Below are 24964 nucleotides of genomic sequence, written 5' to 3' on the forward strand. Positions count from 1 at the left end.
TCACACACAAATTTAACCCAATTGCAGTGCACCAAGCACCGGGCCAGGTACGTGTAGGTAGTGCTAGCGTGGCTGTGGACTATAGTCCACCATATTGCGCAATTTGTAAGTGCGTCAACTTTGCCGCGCAACGATGATAGAATTTTGAAATTTACTGGTAGTTTCGTCGACTCAGTCTGTTTCTTTCCAAGACATGCTTGATACATTCCTCAATATTTAAGCAGGTAAATTTGACAACAAATTGAATTCATTTGGTTAAAAAAAAAATGCTCATAATTTTGTGCTGATAGAAAAGAAAGAGTTTCAGTGTATGCTACCTTTCAATATGATAGGTGACCTATACATGTACAGCACATATCATGTACATTTGTTTATAGCTATTTATATCATTCAGTAGGCAGCTGCGTGTATAAAACAATGATTCTCCCATATATTTGGTCAAATCCCTTATCCGGCTGAGCAGTGATCCCGACATGTCTGGATAGGAGAGGATGGACTGTAGTAAATAAATGTATACTGTCTACTAGTACCTCAGAAGAAGGATCTACATTTTATGCTGATTCAACAGCCAAGACAGAATCCCATTTATGAAATAACTGGCCAACAACGTGATACAACAGCAAGATAGGAACAAGGTGATTCTAGATGACGGCTGATGTCAGTAGATATCGTGATCCTGCATGAGCTGCAAAGTATAGTCTGAAATAGAGCTTTGTATTATCAATGATCAATCCTTGAAGTCACCTCATCAGCTGATTGATTTATCAACATTAACAAACTTCATCTTATCAATAAAGTTCCACGCTTGTCTGACATGGGAGCAACGATGAGCACGGCTAATCCCAGTCCATATCTGGGATGTACTGTACGGTAAGAGAAAAAAAAAATGCAGAAAAGAAGTGCCCAAAAAATCTTGAATAATTCATGACATTATCAATCCATGTATCGTCGATGGGGTGACAAGACCTCGTATCTCAAAAATGTCAAAAAAATTTTTTTTGGCTTAATGGTCAAATAATTGGTCAAGTGATGTCTTGGCCAAATCCCAACTTTCTTACTCCAAAAATGAAGCCACCATGACATGTCAAAGGAAAGGCTTTCCCATTCACTACAGTGCTTTGGCCGCCATGTTTTTTTGCTCTCCTGAACATTTGTCATTTTTTAGTTATGAGGTCTTGTCACCCCAGCGACGATATAGTTCTTTATCCTCAGACAGTCTAAAATCCTAAAGGCCTCATACAGGATCCAACTGTTTTTTCTTTGTTTCTTTGTTTGTGTGTTTGACTGTTTGTTTGGGTTTTTCGGGCAAAAGAACATGGAGGGAATGTTTAGCGTGTGTTGATATGTGAGTGAAAAAAACCTGAAACTTGTACAGGTGCATGCTGAAGGCTTGATCAGGGCATAGTGTGTAGCATAATACAATGTACAGGAGGTAGGCTAAATTTGATATCGGATGCTTTCTGTGTCCCTCATATTGCATGAACTAGTGTTTAACAGTATGTAGATAAATTCATGTGCTATACAGAAAATTGGTGTCGAGTGTAGCAAACTAGTGTTACAGGAGTCAGTTATAAATTCATGTGCGATAGAAAATTGGTGTAGAGTGTAGCAAACTAGTGTTACAGAATTCAATATGTAGATGAATTCATGCGCTAAAGAAAACTGGTGTAGAGTGTAGCAAACTAGTGTTAAAGAATTCAATATGTAGATGAATTAATGTGCTAAAGAAAATTGGTGTAGAGTGTAGTAAACTAGTGTTACAGTACTCAATATGTAGATAAATTCATGTGCTAAAGACAATTGGTGTAGAGTGTAGCAAACTAGTGTTACAGTACTTAAAATGTAGATAAATTCATGTGCTAAAGAAAATTGGTGTAGCGTGTAGCAAACTAGTGTTACAGTACTCAATGGGTATATGTAAATTAATGTGCTAAAGAAAACTGGTGTAGAGTGTAGCAAACTAGTGTTACAGTATTTGATATGTAGATAAATTCATGTGCTATAGAAAATTGGTGTTGATTGTAGCAAAAAGGAGTGTGTGTGAGAAATTAACCTTTTTAAGGTCATGAATATAACAGTGATTCACAAGTAGCTATGGTAGTGACTATTAAAAGTATTAGGAGTGTCCTATACATAAGAGCGTATCATATTCAATCATATTCCCTTCGGTAATGTTTATGACTGGCATGTAAAACATGAGTGTAAATTAATTCATGTACATCATACCATGTTAATTGTAGGGGTTTTTTTCATTCAAATTATTACGCCATGCATCATTATATTGTGTATTAGATACACTATCTGCCATGCTCATGGAATGTAGTCTTTCAGCTGTTACTTGTGCTATCAACTCAATTCATATACTGTATAAAGTAGTGCAGCACATGTCACTAGCCTAAACAAATCTTTCCCGTGTTAATAGAAATCAAGAGCATGTTACAATGTACATTCAAGCCATTATACAGTACTTTATCCATTCTCCAAGAGATAATCTGAAATCTACTTAACATATATTATCATAGTTCAGATGCCAAATACAGGTGACTTATTATGATCTTGGTAAAATGTACAGTAGTAGAACAATATCAGTAAAATGTTTGTATATTTGCTTCTTTTTTTATATCTCTTTGTACATGATGTACACTTGTATATCTATTCAGTTTGTTTCATTTTGAAATGTACATATTTTGCTTTTATAAGGTCTGTGTGCATATTGTATGTATTCTTGGAGGTTTTAAATGCTGTGTATATTGAGTAGAAAAAGAAAATGCTGCAATTCAATTGTTTACCATGATAAGTTATATTTGAATGTTTGGGTCCCCCCCCCCCAAAAAAAAAAAAAAAAAAATAGATTATTTAAAAAATAGATAAATAAATACAATAATAAATGAAATAACAATAATTAATAAATTAAAAAAAAATCACATTCCAATCCAAATTCTGTCTCTGATAGAACTCTGGTTTGTGAAAAACGACATGGTCTGAATTTAATGTCCATGTTCGCTACCTCCCTCATATGTGGAATAGGAGTCCCATCATTATAATTCATACACTATAACACATTGGTGTTGTGAATGACATGTATTAAAATGGAGCTCTATATTACCATTAAGGTTCACACAGCTCAAACAATGTTTGAAGCATATGTATGTGATATACTACAAATTGTGCAGCATATCTAAATTGTATATGATATGATGGCTGAAACACATTATGACTACTGAGGCTGTAGCCTATGTTACATAAACAAATAAGGCTCAAATTTATCCTCACATGTATGATATTTATAATTCGCAGGTAAATAGTCAGTGTACAGCAGTGCAATACCAGTCTTTTAAACAATGTGTACCTCAACATCACCCATGCTCATCATTAATGTGTACCTCAATATCACCCATGCTCATCATTAAGGTGTACCTCAATATCACCCATGCTCATCATTAAGGTGTACCTCAACATCACCCATGCTCATCATTAAGGTGTACCTCAACATCACTCATGCTCATCATTAAGGTGTACCTTAACATCACCCATGCTCATCATTAAGGTGTATCTCAATATCACCCATGCTCATCATTAAGGTGTACTAATTAACATCACCCATGCTCATCATTAATGTGTACCTCAATATCACCCATGCTCATCATTAAGGTGTACCTCAACATCACCCATGCTCATCATTAAGGTGTATCTTAACATCACCCATGCTCATCATTAAGGTGTACCTCAACATCATCCATGCTCATCATCAAGGTGTACCTTAACATCACCCATGCTCATCATTAAGGTGTACCTCAATATCACCCATGCTCATCATTAAGGTGTACCTCAATACATATGTATCACCCATGCTCATCACTAAGGTGTACCTCAATATCACCCATGCTCATCATTAAGGTGTACCTCAATATCACCCATGCTCATCATTAAGGTGTACCTCAATATCACCCATGCTAATCATTAAGGTGTACCTTAACATTGCTAATGGTCATCATTAAGTGTGTCTTTCCATGTACAGTTGTGTATTATGTACTAAATACATGTATACATGTAGCACCTGGTTGATATTTCACTCTCCTTTTTCTGTCATGATGTCATGGAAACTTGTTCAAGAACATAGTTTTTTATGGTGTAATTTGTTTGGAGCTCATGAATGTGGTGTGTTTGGGTGGAGAAGTGTGAGTAGATATGTTCCTCTAAGATTCTAGTGATAATTGTAGTTGGTAGAGGGTCTCATGGACAGATAGCAGGAGGATGTGGAAACACAAAAGCAGACTTGGAGCATTCCGGTTCACAATGAGATTATTAAGACTAAAACAGGGAGAAGAAATACAGAAGATACTGAGTCGGCAGTTTACCAAGCTTACACAAGAGAAACATAACAGAACAATAGATTAAATACTGAACTACATACATCCACATGTAAAACAAACCATGTTAACAGCATAATTTTAAGATAGTTACATAAGTTAGACCTCATCCTTCATAGCTCAGTTTATAACAGCATGTACATGTATCTAGTATGGTAGTAGCAATGAGACTCTACCTCCTGTTTTCTGGTTGACACTTGAAGCCGTACAAGAGGTACTTTGATGCTCTATTGGTAGATTTGTTTTTGTTTTTTTAATTCTAGCTGTACACATATTTCCAGGGAATTGGTACACTAAAGATTACTGTTATGCCATAGGTACATTTGTATCATTCATGTTGTTATAAGAGGGAGAGAGAGAGAATACACACACACACACACACACACACACACACACGTGTGTGTGTGTGTGTCTACGTACATAATATATGTATACATATATATATACACATAAGAGAGAGAGAGAGAGAGATGATTTCTCTTCTGTTGAATAAGCACTTATTTGATGTAAAATTGCACGCAAGTGGACAGATGTGATTCAATAAAAGAATGAAAGGGATGGTATACTTTTTGGTTGAGATGGGGTGACGGGTTTCAATTTTTTTGTGAGATAATGAGAAACCCCTTATGAAATATTAAAGAGCATGTAATTTTAAGAGGGATTCAAGGTCTATTTGATGAAAATTGGTTTTGAAATGGCTAAGATATCCAGAAAAACAGAGGTTCTTATAATGGTTGGTCCCACCTTTGATTAGGAAGACTTTGCTTTACTTTGTTTTTTTGATATCTCAGCCATTTCTAAACCAATTTTCATCACATAAACTTTTAATTCCTTTTACAGTTACATACGTATATCATCGCTGGGGTGATAAGACCTCATATAGATCTACAAAATGTCAAATGTTCAGAAGAGCAAAAAAAAAATGTCATGGTGGCTTCATTTTTGGAGTAAAACAGTTAGGACTTGGATAGGACATCACTTAACCAATTATTGACCATTAAGTCAGTTTCACCAAAATTTGAAATACGAGGTCTTGCCACCCCAGCGACGATATGCTCTTTAATATTTCATAAGTGGTTTCTAATTATCTTGCAAAAAGTTACAAGGAAAAGTAGAAATTACGCAGTGCGTAATATATGTCCCCGCCGGAAGTAGCATTTTGTAACAAAATGTGCAATATAGGTAAAAAATCAAGGTCAAAGGTCAAAGAAGTCAAAGGTCAAAATTCTGTGTAGAAGTTTTGAAGCCCTCACCTAGTGCCATCACATAAAGCAAATGGAATCGAAATTGGGTTAGAAATGGCGAAGGAGTAGCATTTTGTAGCCAATGTACAATATAGGTCAAAAATCAAGGTCAAAGGTCAAAGAAGACAAAGGTCAAAATTCTGTGTAGAAGTTTCGAAGCCCTCACCTAGTGCCATCACATAAAGCAAACGGAATCGAAATCGGGTTAGAAATGGCGAAGGAGTAGCATTTTGTAGCAAAATGCACAATATAGGTCAAAAATCAAGGTCAAAGGTCAAAGAAGTCAAAGGTCAAAATTCTGTGACGAAAGTTTTAAAGCCCTCACCTAGTGCCATCACATAAAGCAAACAGAATCGAAATCGGGTTAGAAATGGCGAAGGAGTAGCATTTTGTAGCAAAATGTACAATATAGGTCAAAAATCAAGGTCAAAGGTCAAAGAAGTCAAAGGTCAAAATTCTGTGTAGAAGTTTTGAAGCCCTCACCTAGTGCCATCACATAAAGCAAACGGAATCGAAATCGGGTTAGAAATGGCGAAGGAGTAGCATTTTGTAGCAAAATGTACAATATAGGTCAAAGGTCAAGGTCAAAGGTCACAACTGAAATTCTGTGTAGAAGTTTTAAAGCTCCCATGTAGTGCTATCATATAAAGCAAACAGAATCAAAATTGGCTCATAAATGACAGAGAAGTAGCAAATTGAACATTTTGATCACACACGGACGTACACACGGACGGACGCACGGACGGACGCACGGACGGACGCACGGAAGCACAGACACACACACGTACAGAGCCCGTTTCATAGTCCCCTGCTCGAACTCGTTCGGCGGGGACAAAAATCTGAATCCATAGGTAAACCAAAATGACCCCATTCTTTATAGTCAGAATGAGGAATAGACGGGAAAAAGTTATCCAGGGCCCTGTACATTGCATGAAAAGAGAAACGTCATAGTCAGAAAATCAAACACATATCGTAAGTACAGCATCAGCCAATCAGCATTGTGTATTCACAGACTTTTGAGTGATTTTTTTTTCTGACTTCTGTGTGATCCAACATTCATGCAACAACATCCAGGACAAATAATGCATTCTTGACATACATAGATGAGAATGTCTATTTGTGTGAGTGTGTGTGTGTGTGTGTGTGTGTGTGTGGTACATGTCTGTCATTAATGCAAGTATAATATGAAAGGGAGAAAAACAGCATTGTTTTTCCTCATTTTTTTAAAATACTAAAGAAGACAAACACTGAAATGATTGAAATATGAGAACAGATTATGCTCAGACAAGTAGAATGTTCAGTTTGACTGTTATTTAGATAGATATGCCCATACTTCTTGTCTTTTAGTCTGTCACGATAACATTTCTATTTTGATGAAGCTAACATTTAACACCAAGACAGGATTTACATTTCAAACCCTTGGCACAAGGTATATATTTTTCATTTAATTTCTATGAACCCACTACTTGACTTTACAATACCCTATTAAAGTGGAAGCAATGGCAAAAATACACTACTGTAAAAGTGGATATTTTCGCGTGACTAATCTTGCGCGCTTTGCCGGGTCGAAAGAGTTTCGCGTGTTTTTAATTCCGCGGAATCAAGACATCACGCACAGGCACATATGGCAAGCAAAAATATTCGCGTGCTTTTATTTTCGCGCTAGTTTCTGGTTGCGCGAAATGCGCGAAAATTTGAACACCGCGAAAATTTCCACTTTTACAGTATTTTAGCAATATTCTGGTGACCAATGTGCTTTTAGGCTGTCAGTTAAAACATTCAGTTGATTTACTTTGACCCTTACTACACATAACATTATCAACAGGCATTCAGCTAAAGTTATGGCTTAAAATGATATTTTAACAAAAGCAATATGACCTTTGACCTTCAGAGGAATGACAAAGACACTGCAGTATTAAAGGATTACTGCTAAAAAAAAAGGAAAAAGGAAAAACAAACACACACTTGTTGCCCTTGAATCATTGAATTTGCAGAGAACAGTTAGAATTAAATTTGCCTAGCAAGACTGGAGGGCTCATTCAGCCCCCCCCCCCATAATATCTTGGCCGTATGACAGCGTGATCGAGAGGAAAATTGACAAGCGCGTCACCCACAAGGTAATCTACAATAATAAACTGAAAGTAGGAGATTATTCCACAATTATTCAAATTTATTTTTACTAAATTGATTATGCTAACTTATGCATGAAATTAAAAATTTTGGCTGTAAATCTGGAAATAAAGGTACAAAACTGCTACTTTTTGGTCTAGGTACTCTTTTTAGGATTCTTATCGAAGATACATAAAAAAATTGCAATATCAAAATCTTTTCTTATGCATTTTATTGTTCTTAGAATTTCTAATGTGTTGTTTTCAACTTTTTGTAGTGTATTTTTTTCCAGTGGAAATCATCGGTGACTCTTTTCTGATCATAAACAGCATGAAATTAGTATTGAAATTGATTTCAATCAGTAAAAGTAAAAGTAATGATACATTTATGAATTTTGGCTAGAAACAGAATTTGCATTCAATTTCAAATCACATTTTTGAGCAATTTCGGGTCTGACATGCACTTGCAAAATACTGTGTAACTTGGATATCATGTGCATGTTACAAAATCAGCACAAGATGGCAGCAAATGAAAATCAAATAAATCTAGCGTGTTTTTTTTTCTCACCACTAATGGCAGACTTCTGTACTCGCGCGTGTGCGCCAAGCGCTCAGAGCAATTGTACACGTCATATTGCGATATCTTTCATTTCAGCCCATCCAGCGCATTACAATATAATCAATTCATAAAGCAGTTCAACCGAGCCAAGTACTGCATCAAAAGTTTTCCATTCAAATCTGCATTTTGTGAGTAAAATTTTTGTGACATTTTTGCTCTTTGCGGATTCTCTATGGCTATTGTTATGGCACTAAAGGAGATTTTGTTTGCTAGTGTGCTTTGTGGTGCTTTGATGGCACCATACTTCTATCTGGTCGAAGCATTGCCTGCCTGCACAACAGACATGCTGGAGCATGGCAATGTTACCTGCTTGCTGCACAGTTCACCGACGAATGTGTGTGAGGCTTGGAATACCTCATTTCTAATTAAAGTCAAAAATGTACAATACGACCAGGAAGGCCCAGGCAGCGTTCCCAAAAACAATATTGCACTTGAGAACCTTGAAGTACCAATAACCAGTGGAATTGAGGTACTGTCACAAAACTTCCAGGGGAGATGGAAGGCAAATATCACGTTCATAGAGACAGCAATAATGCTCGAAATTGACATAACCGACGTTAACCAAGATGATCAGATTCAGCTTGAAATTGTCATCACGACTGAAGGAGGAACAGAACTGGTGAGGGCGCCATTTGGAGAATTGATTCACGTGACCAAATGCACTACTGCAGTTCCTACAGAGCAAACCACATCAGAAATGCAATCACAAGACTATACTAACACTCAAGCTATCCCTGGAACCACTGATGCAACCAGTAAACCACGCCTAAATGGATCGCAAATTGCAGGCATAGTCTGCGGTGTCATAATTCTCATAATTGTATGTATCATTGCTTTCATCTTCAGAGATAAAATTCGTCAGTTTTGTTCTACTATAAGAAGAGACAGACACCATGGGAGAGATCCTGTGCCAGCTGATGATAAAGAAGTAGAGATGGAACAAAGAGCATGAGGAATCTCACAACATCTGTGATCCTGAACAAAGATGTAGAACATCCAATTTCCAAGCAACGCTATATGATCCCCCACCTTATTCAAACACTTTGTGATAATCACATTGATTAAACAGATGAGTCCACATCCCCGGTAAAATTAACTGGTTACTGATACAAAATTTAGCACAATTTTTGAGGACCACCAATATCATCGTGACCATGTTTGCAATTATATGTGTAATTGTTCAATCAATATCATCCACCTAAACTGAGCATTCATGACTAGTACTTGCCCATGCTTTATATGAACTACTTGATATTTGAACATTGTATCAGAGCACTTATCATGTACAACAAACTTTTATGATTGCAGTAATTCATGAGTAATGTACATTTTCTGGATAATTATTGTGGAGTATAAATGCATCTGTGTGAATGGATAAAACATGTATGATATTAGTCAAATTCCTATTTGGTTGAAGTCACATGATGTTGATATATTTTCGGATTGTTAAAGAGATTAGACACATGAGCTGGTCGACTATAAGCAATTGGTATATATGCTTAGTGACTAACATTGTCATGTCATATTCAAGGAGTTTGTTGTGATTTATCTTGGTGAAATTATGTTAGCAGTATCTTCATTGGTGTGCTACTCTTCTGATATCTATTTGTAAAAGATGTGCATCAATTTGTGTTATTTTGTTATGTATCTGTGGCTTGTATAGGTTTACGTTTCTGGAAGGTCTATAGTTTTCCTTGAAAAATCATGTTGTGTATACTGGAGTGGGTTGTAAAAATGCTGCAAGCTGGCTTTTTTGCTGTGATAGGTTTTGTTTTGTTTAGTTTAGATTTGGTTTTTTTTTTTTGCTTTTTTTTAAAATAAACTTTTTTTTCCAGTCTAATTTGAATTCACCTTTTTTTAATGGGATTCTGGTTTGTGAACATATGATGTAATCTAAGTTTAACGCAAATACTTGTCACATTGCTTATAAATATGCGACGTAAGTGTCTCATCATTACATTCAAGCTCTGTAATGCATTGATATTGTGAACGGCAAGCATGAAGTTTGAGCCCTAGATCTCTATGTTCACAGCCAAAACAATATTTGCAGCAACAGAGTAATGTACTGTATGTGATATAAATTACCATAAATTGTGCAGCAAATTATTTACTTATTACATAACATGATGGATGATCACTGTGCTGAGGCAGTTTATGAAGCAAAAGTAGCTAGCTATATTGAAAAACAAAAGGACAAAAACATAAGGGTCAAATATATTACCCAGTACATTTTTGATAATTGCTTGTAAATAGCCAGTGTATAGCAGCGCAACATCAACCTTTTATATCTTTGCTCATTACTCAGTGTGCCTTGCCATGAATATTTTAAATGTTAGCATCAGTATACTGCATTTTAAGAATGCTTATGGAATCATAATATTCCACACGGTTTGGTATCTCTTTCTCCTCTTTCCTTTATGGTTATACCTCTTTTTATAAAGGCCTGTATATTGCAACAATGAGACTCTACTTCCTGCTCTCTCATTGGTCTTTGATGCCTTTCATAAGACAGGCTACTTCAACACTGTTTTGTCCAATATCATTTCAGAAGTATGTGTAAATAATAATTATTGTTGTCAGTGTCATGTGATGGCTGTCAAAAAAAAAAAAACGGTTTTGTCAGATGTGATGAGATCTTTTTGCAAAATAAGAAATTTACAACTTGAACAATTACCTTTGCTAAGAACTAGGAGAAGGTTGCATGATTGTCAATTTCTAGTCAAGGGATCATATAGTTTTGGTTGAGACCTTACTTCAGGCTTCTAGCATTCTTTGTGAGGTGATGAAAAATCTTTTGTTTACTACGAAAGAGCATGTGATTCCAAGAGGGATTAAATGTTTATTTGATGAAAATTGGTTTTTAAATGACTGAGATATCCATAACAGAGCAATCCTTAAAAAAAAGGTGGGACCAGCCTTTTATTAGGATGTTTTGGATATCTTAGCTGTTTCATAACCAATTTTCATCAAAAAACTTTTAGTTCCTTTTTAGAATTGTAAGCTTCTTACCATTTCATAAAGAAGTTTTTAATATTTTGAAAAAAAAAAAGTTAAAACCTGAATTCTCACCTCAACCAAGACTATACCATCCCTTCAAGTCTCTCTTCTTCCTTCCAAAGGCTATTCTTCACCTTACACAGTATTTCAATGCTGCAATATTCTTGTGATACAAGCCAAACTCAATGTGGTACCTATTAGTTTCTGTTGGTGTGCTCAACTGAGTCCGTAGGAGAATTTCATGAATACTTTTTCATCTCATATTTAAAATGTAAAGTGCACTTGAATTTTGCCATTTTGCCACATGAACTATGCAGTCTATTAAGTTTTTGTAAGTAGTTTTCAATTTTGTAAAAACATGCATATCTGTACTGCTTTGTCTTTCCTTTTTTTAATCCCTATATTAAAAAAACAAAAACAAAAACGTAAAGCCTGCATTCAATCGATGAGCTGACAATGTCTTCTTTTTCGGTTATTCTCAATCTATTGAAACAATACTTGATATTTGCCACATACCTTTTCATTCACTTCTTACTCAATATCTCAGTGCCAATCATCCCATTCTAGTAGCAAAGAAATATTTCAACAAATTTTTCCCCCAAAAGAAAAGGCTTAAAACTAGTTTGGTGACATTCACCAAAAACTGTCAAAGAAATGACTCAATAACAACATTCTCAAAAGAGAAATAACTCTAACAGCTGAATGAATGAATGAATGAATGAATACATGACTGAATGAATAAATAAATTAATGATAAACAAATAAATAAATAGATATATACATGCATACATAAATAGATAGATAAATAAATAAATAAATAAATAAATAAATAAATAAATAAATAAATAAATAAATAAATAAATAAATAAATAAATAAATAGAGTTTGGGAGCATTCACCTAAAACAACCAAAGAAATAGCTCAACAACAGCCCCATAAAAACATAAATAGTTCTACCAAAGAGAGAAAGAGAGATAGGGAGAGATGACTCCTCTTCAGTAATGAGAATTATTGATTTGATGTACAGGCATCTGCAAGTGGACACATGAGCTGATGTGATTCAACAAAAGGATTGAAGTGAGGATGAGAGGTTAATGGGAAACATTGTCCAGGGCCCTGTCGCATAAAACCATATGAAGTCATTAGTCAGAAAATCAAACGTACATGTACAATGTAAATAAGATATCAGCCAATTATAATAGTGTTTTCACTGTGGATGCAACAGTGTCTAAAACAAACAATGCGTTCTTCACATAGACGAGAATATATCTATTTGTGTGTGTGTGTGTGTGTGTGTGTGTGTTGTGTGTGTGTGTTGTGTGTGTGTGAGTGTGTGTGTGTGAGTGTGTGTGTGTGTGAGTGTGTGTGTGTGATAGAAGTAAGTATAATATGATAATATGAAGGGGGAAGAATGTATATTTCAATTTCAAAAAGTACGAAACATGATAAACTCTGATACGATAACATATAATTAGAAAATGATGTGTTCATACTAAATTGTTTATGTGTTACAAACTTCAATGCTATGCCCATATTTCTTACACAATCTTTGAATGTCTGTCATGAGAACACTGCATTCATTATTATATTTATGGAGTTAACCTTCCATACAGAATTATAACTGTCATCCCCTTGGCAGAGGAATACTTTTAATTTAATTTCCAAACATTACACCAATTAGGATATTATTATTGGGCCTATCCTAAGTACACTGTGAAAGCATTGGCCAGAATATGCTATGTTATAGCTAAATCTAATGACCTATAAGCTTTTAGCTTGCCCTTCAAACATTTAATTGATTTATTTTGACCCTTATTACCACATAACATCATCAATAGACATTCTTAGCTGAAGTCATGGCTTGAAAATGACTTTCTAACCAAAGCACTGTAATCTTGGTCCTTGACCTTTGACTATTCATCACTTTCATATTCACTGAAATAATGGCAATTTTTTTTCATACTCTCAACAAATGTAAAATCATAAATGAACATTATTAGATGATACATTATGCCTGGAAATTTACTATTTTTATTTATTTTCCTGTCTTGTTTTGTTTATTGTTTGTTTGTTTGTTTGTCTGTTTGTTGTTGTTGTTGTTGTTGTTGTTGTTGTTGTTGTTGTTGTTGTTGTTGTTGTTGTTGTTGTTGTTGTTGTTGTTTTTGTTTTGTTTTTTTGGGGGGGAGAAGAGTGACTATTGACCACACCCTTTGACTGGGTACCACTAACGTATAAGGGCAATTACCCCCCCCCCCCCCCCCCCCCCCCTCAGCTAAATACTAGTTAGTGATAAGGTCACAGTAAAGATTAGGGTTAGGGTTAGGGTTAAGGGTTAGAGTTTGGGTTAGAGTTTGGGATAGAATTAGGGTAAGGGTCAGGGAAAGAGTCTGGGGTTTTAAAAAAAAAATTGCCCAGGAGGTAATTACCCTAGACCCCTATCAAGAAAATCTAAGGGAGAAGTTTTTTTCTCAAATTGTGATAACAAGATTTGGGACTAGCAGATAGACAGACAACCCGAAAATTTGTTGCCTCCAATAAGTTCTGCCAAGCTGAGGCATGAAAACACTGGAGTGAAGGATTACTAAAACACAGCAGGTAAAACAGACACACACTTGCTTCAATTAAATGCTTAATACACTTGCATGGAAGAGGTCTAGTTTTCTTCATCAAAGCGTTACACAATAAATTATCATTTATATGAAAACCTTCTGAGCTTCAAAATGGGTGGATCTATCTAGAGAGAAAAAAAAAAGGTACCTTTGTTCACTGAAACGGCTCATTACTCATGGAGCTCACATTCTGCACTTTGTGAACTCTCCCTATTGAAAAATTATTAATCTCTCATCTTCAATACAGCAAAGCCAAAGCTATTAAGTCCCAGAACAGTCCATTTTCATTTTAGTTGTAGTTACGCAAAATATATGTCTAGCCAAACACAAGAGGGTGGCAATAATACGGACTCATTCATCGGAGTTCAGATGTCATTCCGTTACGCATAGAAACTGAACGCCGCATCAAGAGCTTCACATTTCTGCTTTTGGTGTGCAAATTTGTATGAAATTTTTGAGATCTGGGACTGTTGTGATTCATCATCTGCTTTAGTCATGGCTTGGAAGGATTTTCTTTGTGTTTCTATGCTTGGATTATTTCTTTTTTCTTCATGTATCTGCAAGGCCGATGAATTGCCAGATTGCGAGAAACTGGTGAACGCTGACAATAGTTCCCAGCAATTCGGATTATCCTGTACATCAAAAAAGGATGGATGGCTTGGGCAGAACACTTCTCTTCAAATCAAAAAACACTTTTTATTTAGAATACATCCCGGAAGGTCTAAACGGCATTCCCCCGAGTGGGATTCAACTAAAGAGCCTTGGAGTAAATATAACCAGCGGAACTGAGGTAGTGTCACAAACCCTCAAGGGGAGGTGGGATGTCAGTTTGACATTCCAAAAGACTGCAATACTACTCGACATTGACATAACCAGCATTATGTCAGAAGATCATTTTCCAATTGAAATTGTCATCACGATAGAAGGAGGAGCAACGCTAAGGGCTGTATTTGGCCACTTAATAGAAAAAGTGATCACCTGCCCTACTGTAGTTCCTACTGAATCAACCACAACAGAAGAGCAGTCAGAAGAGAACGATGGGGTTTCCAGTACAACAGAAGTTATTGATACAAACCAACATCCAACTGGAGGAGACTGTGGAAAATGGCAAGGATTATTTGCAGGGGCATTTATCTGCTTCCTTTTTTCCTTGGCAATCAACTTAATCATTCTCTACCGTTTTCATAAAGGAATATACCAGCTACGTCAAGACCCACAATCTACAGGCAACCCACCACCTGCAAGCTCACACACTGCAAGCCCGCCACCACCTGTAGGCCCCGTACTTGCAGTCCTGCAACCAGAACAGCCGGCAGAAGAAATGCAACCGATGAATCCACATGGGCAATAGGCACAGCTGTAGCTAGGGACTAACATCACTGTGATACAACAGTATGACAGTCCCAAGTTGTTTCAAGATGATAGCTGATGTTGATAACTATTGTGATACTGAGCTGAAAATTACATTGTATAGGCAGGAAATACAGCTTTGTGCTGTCAATGATCAATTCTTGGAAACACCTCAGTTGATTTACTTATAAATCTTAACAAACTTAATCTTTGATATCAATCAAGCTCCCCACTTGTCTAGCATAAATAATAAGAATCCAAGTTTATATCTGGGATGTATATATAGGGTAAGAGAAGAAATACACATCTAGATGCAGTGCTCCATGGAACAATTTATATTTTCAGTTTATATACAGTTTTTAAATACATCCCAGACAGTTAAATCCTTGGCACCTCATACAGGTTCCAACATTTTTTTATTTTGGTTTTGGTTTTGTTTTGTGTATGTGTGTGTGGCAATAGAACATGGAGGGAATGTTAGTGAGTGTAGATAAATGTGATAGAAACAAGAAGGGCATTGTGTCTTGTACAGGTGTATTTGAGTTTGAAAGTTCTGAAGTTTTGATTAGTCGTTTGTTAATATCCGTGTTGCATGATACATGTAGGTACACCACGTGTAGATTAAATTTGATGTCAATGCTTTCTATGTTGATCGTTCATATCGAAAGAAATTATAACACCAACGGTTGTAGTCTATAAATTCATGTACAATAGAACCTTGGTGTTTAGAGTGTAGCACATAGAAGTTCATGCAATAAATCAATGTTTTTAAGGCCATGAATATGACAGATGACATAACAGCTACATTGTCGATTTTTTGCTTATTTGTCTGTTTCTGGCAGTATAGGCTAGCATGGAGGGAAAGTTCAGTGAATGTAGAAATATGTGCGAGAAACAGTTAGAACATGTATCTTGTACAAGTGCATGGGGAAGTCTTGATCAGTCGTTTGTTAACTCTTCATGTGCCATAGTGGAAACCCCCTGTGTGCCACATTATTCAGAGACACCAATAAAGTCATACTCTGAGGAAACATTCTGTTTTTCAAATCTCCTAACTTTTGTAGATATCTGTTGAGCTGGACATGAAGTGAGCAAAGTTGTAGAGAAAACGCCAAGCTTTGCATTGATATACATTGTGTGTCAAATCTGATTGTTTTTCTTTCAAACGACCAGTAGCTGACTTTTGCACACAAAACAGTGAGAGAAACTCGGAATTTACACGCAAATCCAGTAACGAACACTGATTGCTAGTCAATCAGCACATAAAATGCAAGCTAAATATGAGAGGAACAGAAGCACAAGAAATGCTTTCATTGTTCTGTGGCACATGGCGATTTACTGATCGGTTTGGGCGGCTTTGTGCATTTGAGCAGAATATGCGAAGTTGGCACGCCATCGACTGAGTTGGGTGTGCATGTATATATGTATGTTACATGTAGGCTAAATTTGATGTCAATGATTTCTTTGCCATTCATATAAAATGAAAGTGTTACACCATTCAATATGGAGATAAATTTATGTACAGTAGAACTTTGGTGTTGAGCGCAGCAAATACGGTAGAAGACAGCATGCAAGAAATGAATGTTTTCAAGGCCAGGAATATGACTGTTCATTCACAGCTATTTTTTTGTGTGTGTGTGTGTGCTTTTGTCTTTCTTTCTTTGTTTCTGGCAATATTGCAGCTTAGTACGGACGGAAAGACTTCAGTGATTGTAGATACATGTACGCGTAAGAAACAAGTATCCTGAAGTTTTGATCAGGAGTTTGTTGACAGGCATGTAGTATGACGTGTAGGCTAAATTTGATGTCAATACATACTTTGTGTGTCGCTCATGTCAAATGAAAGTGTTACACTATTCAATATGTAGAAACATTTAGATACAGTAGAACTTGGATGTTGACTGTAGCAAATAGAAGCCTACGAAATTGATATTTGACGGTCGGAAATATAACAGGTGATTCACAGCATAATGCGCTGCATGTGCATGGTAACTGAAGAAGTGTAAGGAGCCAAGTGTTAAGAGAATATCAGATTCAATTATATTCTCACACATACAATGTTAACCCATTAGTTGCTGAACCGCCCAAAACCAACTTTCTGATTTGATACTCCTTAAACTGCCCAAAACTGCCTGTCTGGTTTTGTTTTTTTGTTTTTTGTTTTTTGGAAATAGTTTTATGCCTCACAATTTTTATTGTTTTCATACAGAGTATATGATTATGTGATTTGACAGAGGTCACAGGTAAACAATATCAGAATTACTTTGTGACACACCAATCTCTTGGTAAAGTCTTTGTAGGCTTTCAAATAGGCAAACTTACAAAAGACAAAAATTAAACATGCAGAGAATCATTTTACATAATTTTGAAAGTTGTCGAATTGAGAGTAATATTGCTGTCCCTTCTAAGGAACAATTGGCCATTATGTACAGAATCTTCAGTTGCTATACAGGGTTATAAATTAGTGATTTGCATGTAAATACTGAGTGTGTAGTAATTCAATACCAGCCTTATTATTTCTTTTTAATAATTCAAATTTGTTTACATTAATGGCAATGTATTCATAATTATACTGTAGCATACTCGGTAGATGTCTGCCAAGCTCATGAAAATGCAATCTTTCAGCAGTCACTCTAATGCACATGTCACAAATGTCACAAATTTAAGATGTCTTTTGTGTGCTGACACAAATCAAGTACAATCTATCTCAAACCATTGTGCAGTACTTTACCCATTCTCTACGAGATACTATCATTTCATATTTAACATATCATATTCCATATGTCAAATACAGGTGCCTCATTGTGACTGTGGTAAAACAATATTAGTAATATCTTTGTATATTTTTAACTTTTTTATATGCATTTATTAATGATGTGTATTACTTCATGTTTCATTTCTAGGAATGTAATTGACTTTCATATCAAAGGTTTGTGTGCATATTGTGTGTTCTCTGAGAGGTTTTTATCATGCTGTGTATATTACAGTAAAAAAAAATATGCTGCACTTCAGTTGTTCACCATCATGATCACTTGTATTCAAGAATTTGCATTCCACTTCACAATTCTGTGTCTGATAGTATCAATATTTTTCCTAATTAAACCGTAACTGTACATATAGATGGTTTAGTCTGGCAACATTTTCATTATAACTATTGCTCACATTTTGTGTATTGAACAATACTTAACATTGATTATACTTCAAATGTTTACAATAGTTGTTTCTATCCCAAACTCACATTTTGGAACTATTTTAAAGTACTAATGCTGGGTTTCTATTTCATCTGCAAATAGTAAGTTATGCCTTTAATACCTCTTTTCGTCGGTTGAGAATGAGAAGGGCAATAAGTTGTCTTGAACACTAGGCCTATGGGCAACTTAACGCCCCTATCACTCTCACTCGACGTTTTCATAATGGTCTGTATATATTGTAACAAGGAGACTACCTCCTGCTCTCCAATTGGTCCTTGATACCTTACATGAGGTAGGCTACTTCAACACTGTTTCGTCCAAAAAGATTTCAGAAGTATGTGTAAATAACAATTGTTCACAATGTCACGGGATGGCTATCACTAATCAATTTTGTCAGATGTGATGAGATCCTTTTGCCAAAATGGAAATTTAAATTTGGTCATTTAGCTTCCCTGCTAACTAGGAGAAGCCCTTGTGTTTGTCAATCTCTCATTCCATTCCTCCATAGGGTATTGTTCCTCTCGCTCTGTATTTCAATGCTGCGATATTCTTTTGATACAAGCATAATCTGACCTGGTGTCAGATTTTCTTGTGGTGTGCTCAACTACCTAAAGTTCATAGAACTTTTTCATGAAGATTTTTTAAATTCATGTTTAAAATGTGAAGTGCACTTTGAAGTTTGCCATTCTGCTATTTAAACTATGGAGTCCATTAAGTTTTTCTACTTTAAGTTTTTTAAGTACATGTATATCACTTTGTTTAATCTTGTAATGTATTTGGCTCTCATAAGGTTTGTGTGCATATTGGTTTGTTGGGTTTTTTTAGGGTTATATCTTTGTCTTAAATAACTATGCTGAGTATATCGCAGTACATCTTGTAGATTGTAGAAATGCTGTAATTTTGTTTTTCACCATAGTAGGATTTACTCACAATACAGAGACTCCAACTCTACCGCTCTCGACGGGAGATCTCCCGCTGAAAGCCCATTTTTGCAAAATCTCCCGTTCTCCAGCTTGAGATTTAATTTCTCCCGCCCTGACTCTGTGTCTCCCGCTTGAAATGATTTCTTACTTAGGGTCATGGGCGTAAATCCCGGGGGGGGGGGGGGGGGGGGGGGGGGGGGATGGGGGGATATATCCCCCCCACTTTTGAAGGAGGGGGGGATGGCCTGTACAAATATCCCCCCCTGAAATTCTCCCAAGAAAAAGATGTAGGAACAAAAAAACAAACAAAAAGAAATGTGGTGATATTGATTTCAGCATGATGGAATATTGCATAGCCTATGATCTAGGCGGAGAATGCAGTTATTGTCTTTGTAATTTGCTGTTAAGCTAAACGTATGATGCAGCGAGGTAATTGTCTTTGCCAAGCGATACATCTGATGCGGCGAGACTACGAACAGTGGACGCATCTACCGCGTCCGCTAGGCGCCACGATCGGTGGCAGTTTTTTTTTTTTTTCCGTGTAAGAGGACTGCCACCGATTAAAAAAAAAAGAAAACAACGACAAACAACTGGATCATAGGCGGTGTATTCGCGCGCATCCACTGTTCGTAGTCTCGTCGCATCAGACCAACTGCATCCCCACCTAGGTTATAGGCTACATACTGTAATGCATGAGCCATGACGTTCGCACGCCCGCCTCGTGACGAGAGCATACTGCTGAACAGTGCTAGCAGCGCTCGCGTACTTCTCTCGCACGCCAATGCATGTAGAGCAATATCGACCGTAATGCATGCTTCATATGTTGAACTACTAAAGTTATAGTAGCCACACAACCAGATGGCAACCAGCTGCATGCAACCATGGAGGTGCTCTTCCCACCTCCTTGATGCAACACAGTCTGTAGGGCCATGGACGTAGGCGTGAACGAGTGCACAATGCCGAGCGCGATACGACTCACGTCGAGCTCCGCATGAGTTACCCAAAGATCTAGATAACAAACGAGTTCGTTAACAGCCTTATACGAGTTTCAGTCGTAGGAATTGCAACACATTTACCCTCTCCATATTGGCAGTGATTTTGCTCAGTTAGTATAATTCGTTTGCCTCCAGAAAAAACAAAAGGAACGGATGTCGATTCCCATATTTTGCCATATGCAATTACCTCCTTTAATCTAATGAACATTGCTTTAGATTAATGGTTCAGACCTATTAACCAGATTTCTTTTTGTTTTCATGGGAGATGTGCAAAAAACACAAGAAAGTTCACCTGTTAACAAACATACATCAATAGATTAATAAGACAAGTTTATTTGCAGCAATTTTATTGATATGCAACATTCATCTCACGAACAGAAAAATGGATCCTTTAATCCCTAATTAAACAATCCCACAGAAAAGGCAAGACATTCTAACAGTTTGCCAGAATAGTATGAAAAGATTTTCACTTTTTTTTTTCCAGTGAACAGGACCTACTTGGAATTGAGTACTGAAACGGATATTGTACCTTACCAAATCATTTTCACACGTTGGTAAGAATGTATAAAACCTGAAGTGTGCCGTGATCCAGAATGAATTTTACAACTGTTTTTATGAGCCTGTTATGCTGTTGGAAAATAACGTTGCTTATCATGTAATTGTGTTTAGTAGGGGCCAGATATGAAGCCATTAACTTGACAAAGATGGAAAAAAGGTGAGCAAAATAAATAGAGCTATCTCTACGAAAAGGAAGGGCTGAAATCATTTTGATTACTGCAAATATGAATGGTGTTTAAATAGTAATGAAATATACAAAAGAATCTTTAAGAAAAAATCTCAGGAAATTATTCAAATTGTCGGCATCATATGCCCAATTATGTTTGAACTTTCAAAGGCTACAGTATGTTAACATCTGATAGACCTGGGCTTCAGAAGTGCTCTGATATGTAGGCCTATGTTGTGAGATTTATAGTTAGTAAACGTTGGGTTGTCTTCAATTAAAGTACGGTTTGCTTAATCTATTCCTGTGAGGTAACTGAAGTTAAAAAGTAAAATTTCCTTCAATACGAGATGAACTTTCAAGTTTTCAATCTCCGCCTATACGGTCCTTATATAACCTTGCGTTTCTGATAATGTTTATTGGCTACTCTCCAAAGGAATGGGGTTAGACATAAAAGATGATATTCTATATGGTCGATTGGAATTAAGGAACATAATTATGTTATTAGAGTCCACAAAGATTGTCATAGAGACACATACGGAGAAAAAAAAATGTGCTTGTTTGTTTAACCTTGTTTGCTTTTTTACTGTTTTATGTTAAGGTTTTTAACACATAATGTACAAAACTGATCTCGCGGAAAAAATTTATTCAAGTGAATAAAACTATATATATTCACCTTTATCCAGCAATTTGTTCTCAATAGTGTTTTGATCAGAGGAAAACTAGTGTGTTAGTTGTCGCATGTCACAAGTTATCCCGGGTTACATGAAGAGCTGTCACTATACCTTGCCACTACAACTCGACTTCTGTGGAAACCGTTCTTCGTTATTCTGCCAGGTACCATTATATCCCCCCCCCCCCCGAAAAAAAAAGCGCAAGCGCGCGAAACCGAGCGCTTTAAAAGTTCAATCGTGTGCAGTGGATGAAGTTGGGGGAGACAAATCATTTTGTCCCCCAAGCAATTCCCGAGATGAGGTCAAATCTCGAACTTTCTTTATGGAAAATTGGACAACTACCGCCAGAATTATGCACCGGATCGCTGAATTGCAATCATAAATATGCAAAAGCTACTTGGTCCCTTTCGATAGACTTTGTACACTTTTGAGATTGACGTTTTATTTCCTTATATTTATCAAAGAGTGTGCAGCAGATCTTTCACTTACAAAAGCTCCCTCATATGCAGAGGCGTCGATGGAGGGGGAGGGGGATGGTTCCCCCATAAAAGTATTGGGGACAAACAGATCATTTTGCTCCTCCTTGTAACTCCCGAGGTGTGGAAATGTTCTTACTTTTTTTTGATAGAAGACTGTCTAAATATTTCACCTAAAGATGGCTGAATTTCAATTCTGAAAATACAAAATCTTCCTCGCGTATAAGAGGGGGATAGGCCTAACCCCTCCCATACCCTCCCCATTCAATCATTTCTACTTAATACACTTTAGATTGACAGATTTCAAAATGTTTCATCCAAAGTGTGCACCAGGTCTGTTACTTCAGTTTAAAGAAATGCAAATGTTCCTTGGGTGGAAGGAGATATCTAGATACTATCATTTAACGGAGGATCCCCCCCCCCCCTAAAAAATAGTATACACTTCTGGGATTGAAATTTCCCCAGATTACGTCATAAATGTGTTTACGAGATATTTGTTGCTGCCAGTAATTGCCAGCAGTTGCGCCCGGTGCGCTCCCATCCCTTAATTTCCAAAGCGAAAAAAGTACAGCTACAAACGGCAGTTTTTGGACTGTAAATTGTCAAAATTTCAAGCTCGCTCGCTTCGCTCGCTCGCATTGAATCGTCATGCCATTCTCCTGATGTTGCTGCCGGGTAATTGCCAGCAGTTGCGCCCGGTGCGCCCCCCTTATTTTTCAAAGCGAAAAAAATATAGCTACAAACGGCAGTTTTGGGACTGTGAGATGTCAAAATTTTCAAGCTCGCTCGCATCAGGGAGGTGGGAAGAGAAACACCTCCCTGCTCGCATTTAATCGTTATGTCATTCTCCTGATGTTGCTGCCAGTAATTGCCAGCAGTTGCGCCCGGTGCGCCCCCCTTTATTTTTCAAAGCGAAAAAGATATAGCTACAAACGGCAGTTTGGGGACTGTGAAATGTCAAAATTTTCCAGCTCGCTCGCATTTAATCGTTATGTCATTCTCCTGATGTTGCTGCCAGTAATTGTCAGCAGTTGCGCCCGGTGCACCCCCACCCCCCTTAATTTCCTAAGCGAAAAAATATAGCTACAAACTGCCGTTTTTGGACCGTAAAATGTCAAAATTTTCAAGCTCGCTCGCTTCGCTCGCTCGCATTTAATCGTCATGCCATTCTCCTGATGTTGCTGCCGGGTAATTACCAGCAGTTGCGCCCAGTGCGCCCCCCTTTATTTTTCAAAGCGAAAAAGATATAGCTACAAACGGCAGTTTGGGGACTGTGAAATGTCAAAATTTTCCAGCTCGCTCGCATTTAATCGTTATGTCATTCTCCTGATGTTGCTGCCAGTAATTGTCAGCAGTTGCGCCCGGTGCACCCCCACCCCCCTTAATTTCCTAAGCAAAAAAATATAGCTACAAACTGCCGTTTTGGGACTGTACAAATGTCAAAATTTTCAAGCTCGCTTGCTTCGCTCGCTCGCATTTAATCGCTATGCTATTCTCCTGATGTTGCTGTCGGGTAATTGCCAGCAGTTGCGCCCGGTGCCCCCCCCCCCTTAATTTTCAAAGCGAAAAAATGTAGCTACAAAAAGCAGTTTTGGGACTGTAAAATGTCAAAATTTTCAAGCTCGCTCGCTTCGCTCGCATTTAATCGTTATGTCATTCTCCTGATGTTGCTGCCAGTATTAAATTGCCAGCAAATGCACCCGTAGCGCCCCCCTTAATTTCCAAAGCGAAAAAAAATATATAGCTACAAACGGCCGCTTTTGGACTGTACAATGTCAAAATTCATGATCGCGTTCATGATCTTCAGTGTAAGAATTAAGACAAGAAGTTTCTCTAAATGATACCATTTATAGGCAAAATTGTTCAATAATAATCTACATAAAATGTACTGCTACCTTAAACATGTTGGACTGTTTCAAGTCGATAGAACACGCAAAAAAAAAAATGAATCAAATTGCACCATTTACAACATCAATATGCAAAAAGTATTCACTGTGGGAGGGGGAAACCCCCCTCCCACACCCTCCCCCCTCGCTCGCATCTCTCCCTCGCATCTAACCGCTCCCCCTAAGATCAAATCCTTGCTACGCCGGTGATAGGCCCCGCTATTTAGGCCTTCACAGTGATGTCGCACAGGCGGAGCAAGAGATGAAATACCAAGATGTTGTCATTCAATTATCTATGAATATTTCTTTTTCTTACTTGCTTTTTTTATAGGAAAAAATCCCAAATTTTACCAAAAGTGCGCACCAGATCGCTGAATTTGAGGTCTGAAAATGCCAAATTTTCCCCGTGTGGGAGGGGGATACCCCCCATCATTAAAACGGAACGATGCCCCTGTGATGATTGCTTCACTGACTTAGCTACAGGAAAATATCTACTACGTTATTCAAGAATTGGATATCCATATTAGCATTTCATCAAATTTATTTGGCCATTATTCAGGGCTGCGCTACGTTTTTGAAAGGGGGGGGGGGGGCAAAATCGCCTGTCAGTCAAGAAGAAAGAACATCAAAAGACAAGAGAAACAACGAAAAAAAAGTCTTCATACTTTTAAGGTCTGATTTTCCGCCGAAAGTCGGCTGACAAGAAAAAAACAAACAAACAAAAACAAGAACAAAAAGTCGTCATATTTTTGCTGCCACTTTCCTCCCACTTTGCATGGAAAAGAGTGAGACATTCGCTGAT

The 24964-nt window shown here is 37.1% G+C and overlaps 1 protein-coding gene across 1 annotated transcript in view; it reads right to left on the reverse strand.

Moving 5' to 3' along the window:
- Positions 1-836: 836 nt before the first annotated feature.
- The window catches only part of LOC139739591 (uncharacterized), a 47232-nt gene continuing 23104 nt past the window's right edge, over positions 837-24964 (reverse strand). The window contains exon 10 of the mRNA XM_071650194.1: positions 837-863. Within this exon, the coding sequence (XP_071506295.1) occupies positions 837-863 (27 nt within the window). The remainder of the gene's footprint in view (positions 864-24964) is intronic.

This window comes from Diadema antillarum, unplaced genomic scaffold (assembly GCF_040938485.1).
Source record: "Diadema antillarum isolate AM-2024a unplaced genomic scaffold, OU_Dant_1.0 seq00000807_RagTag, whole genome shotgun sequence".
Lineage (NCBI taxonomy): Eukaryota > Metazoa > Echinodermata > Echinoidea > Diadematoida > Diadematidae > Diadema > Diadema antillarum.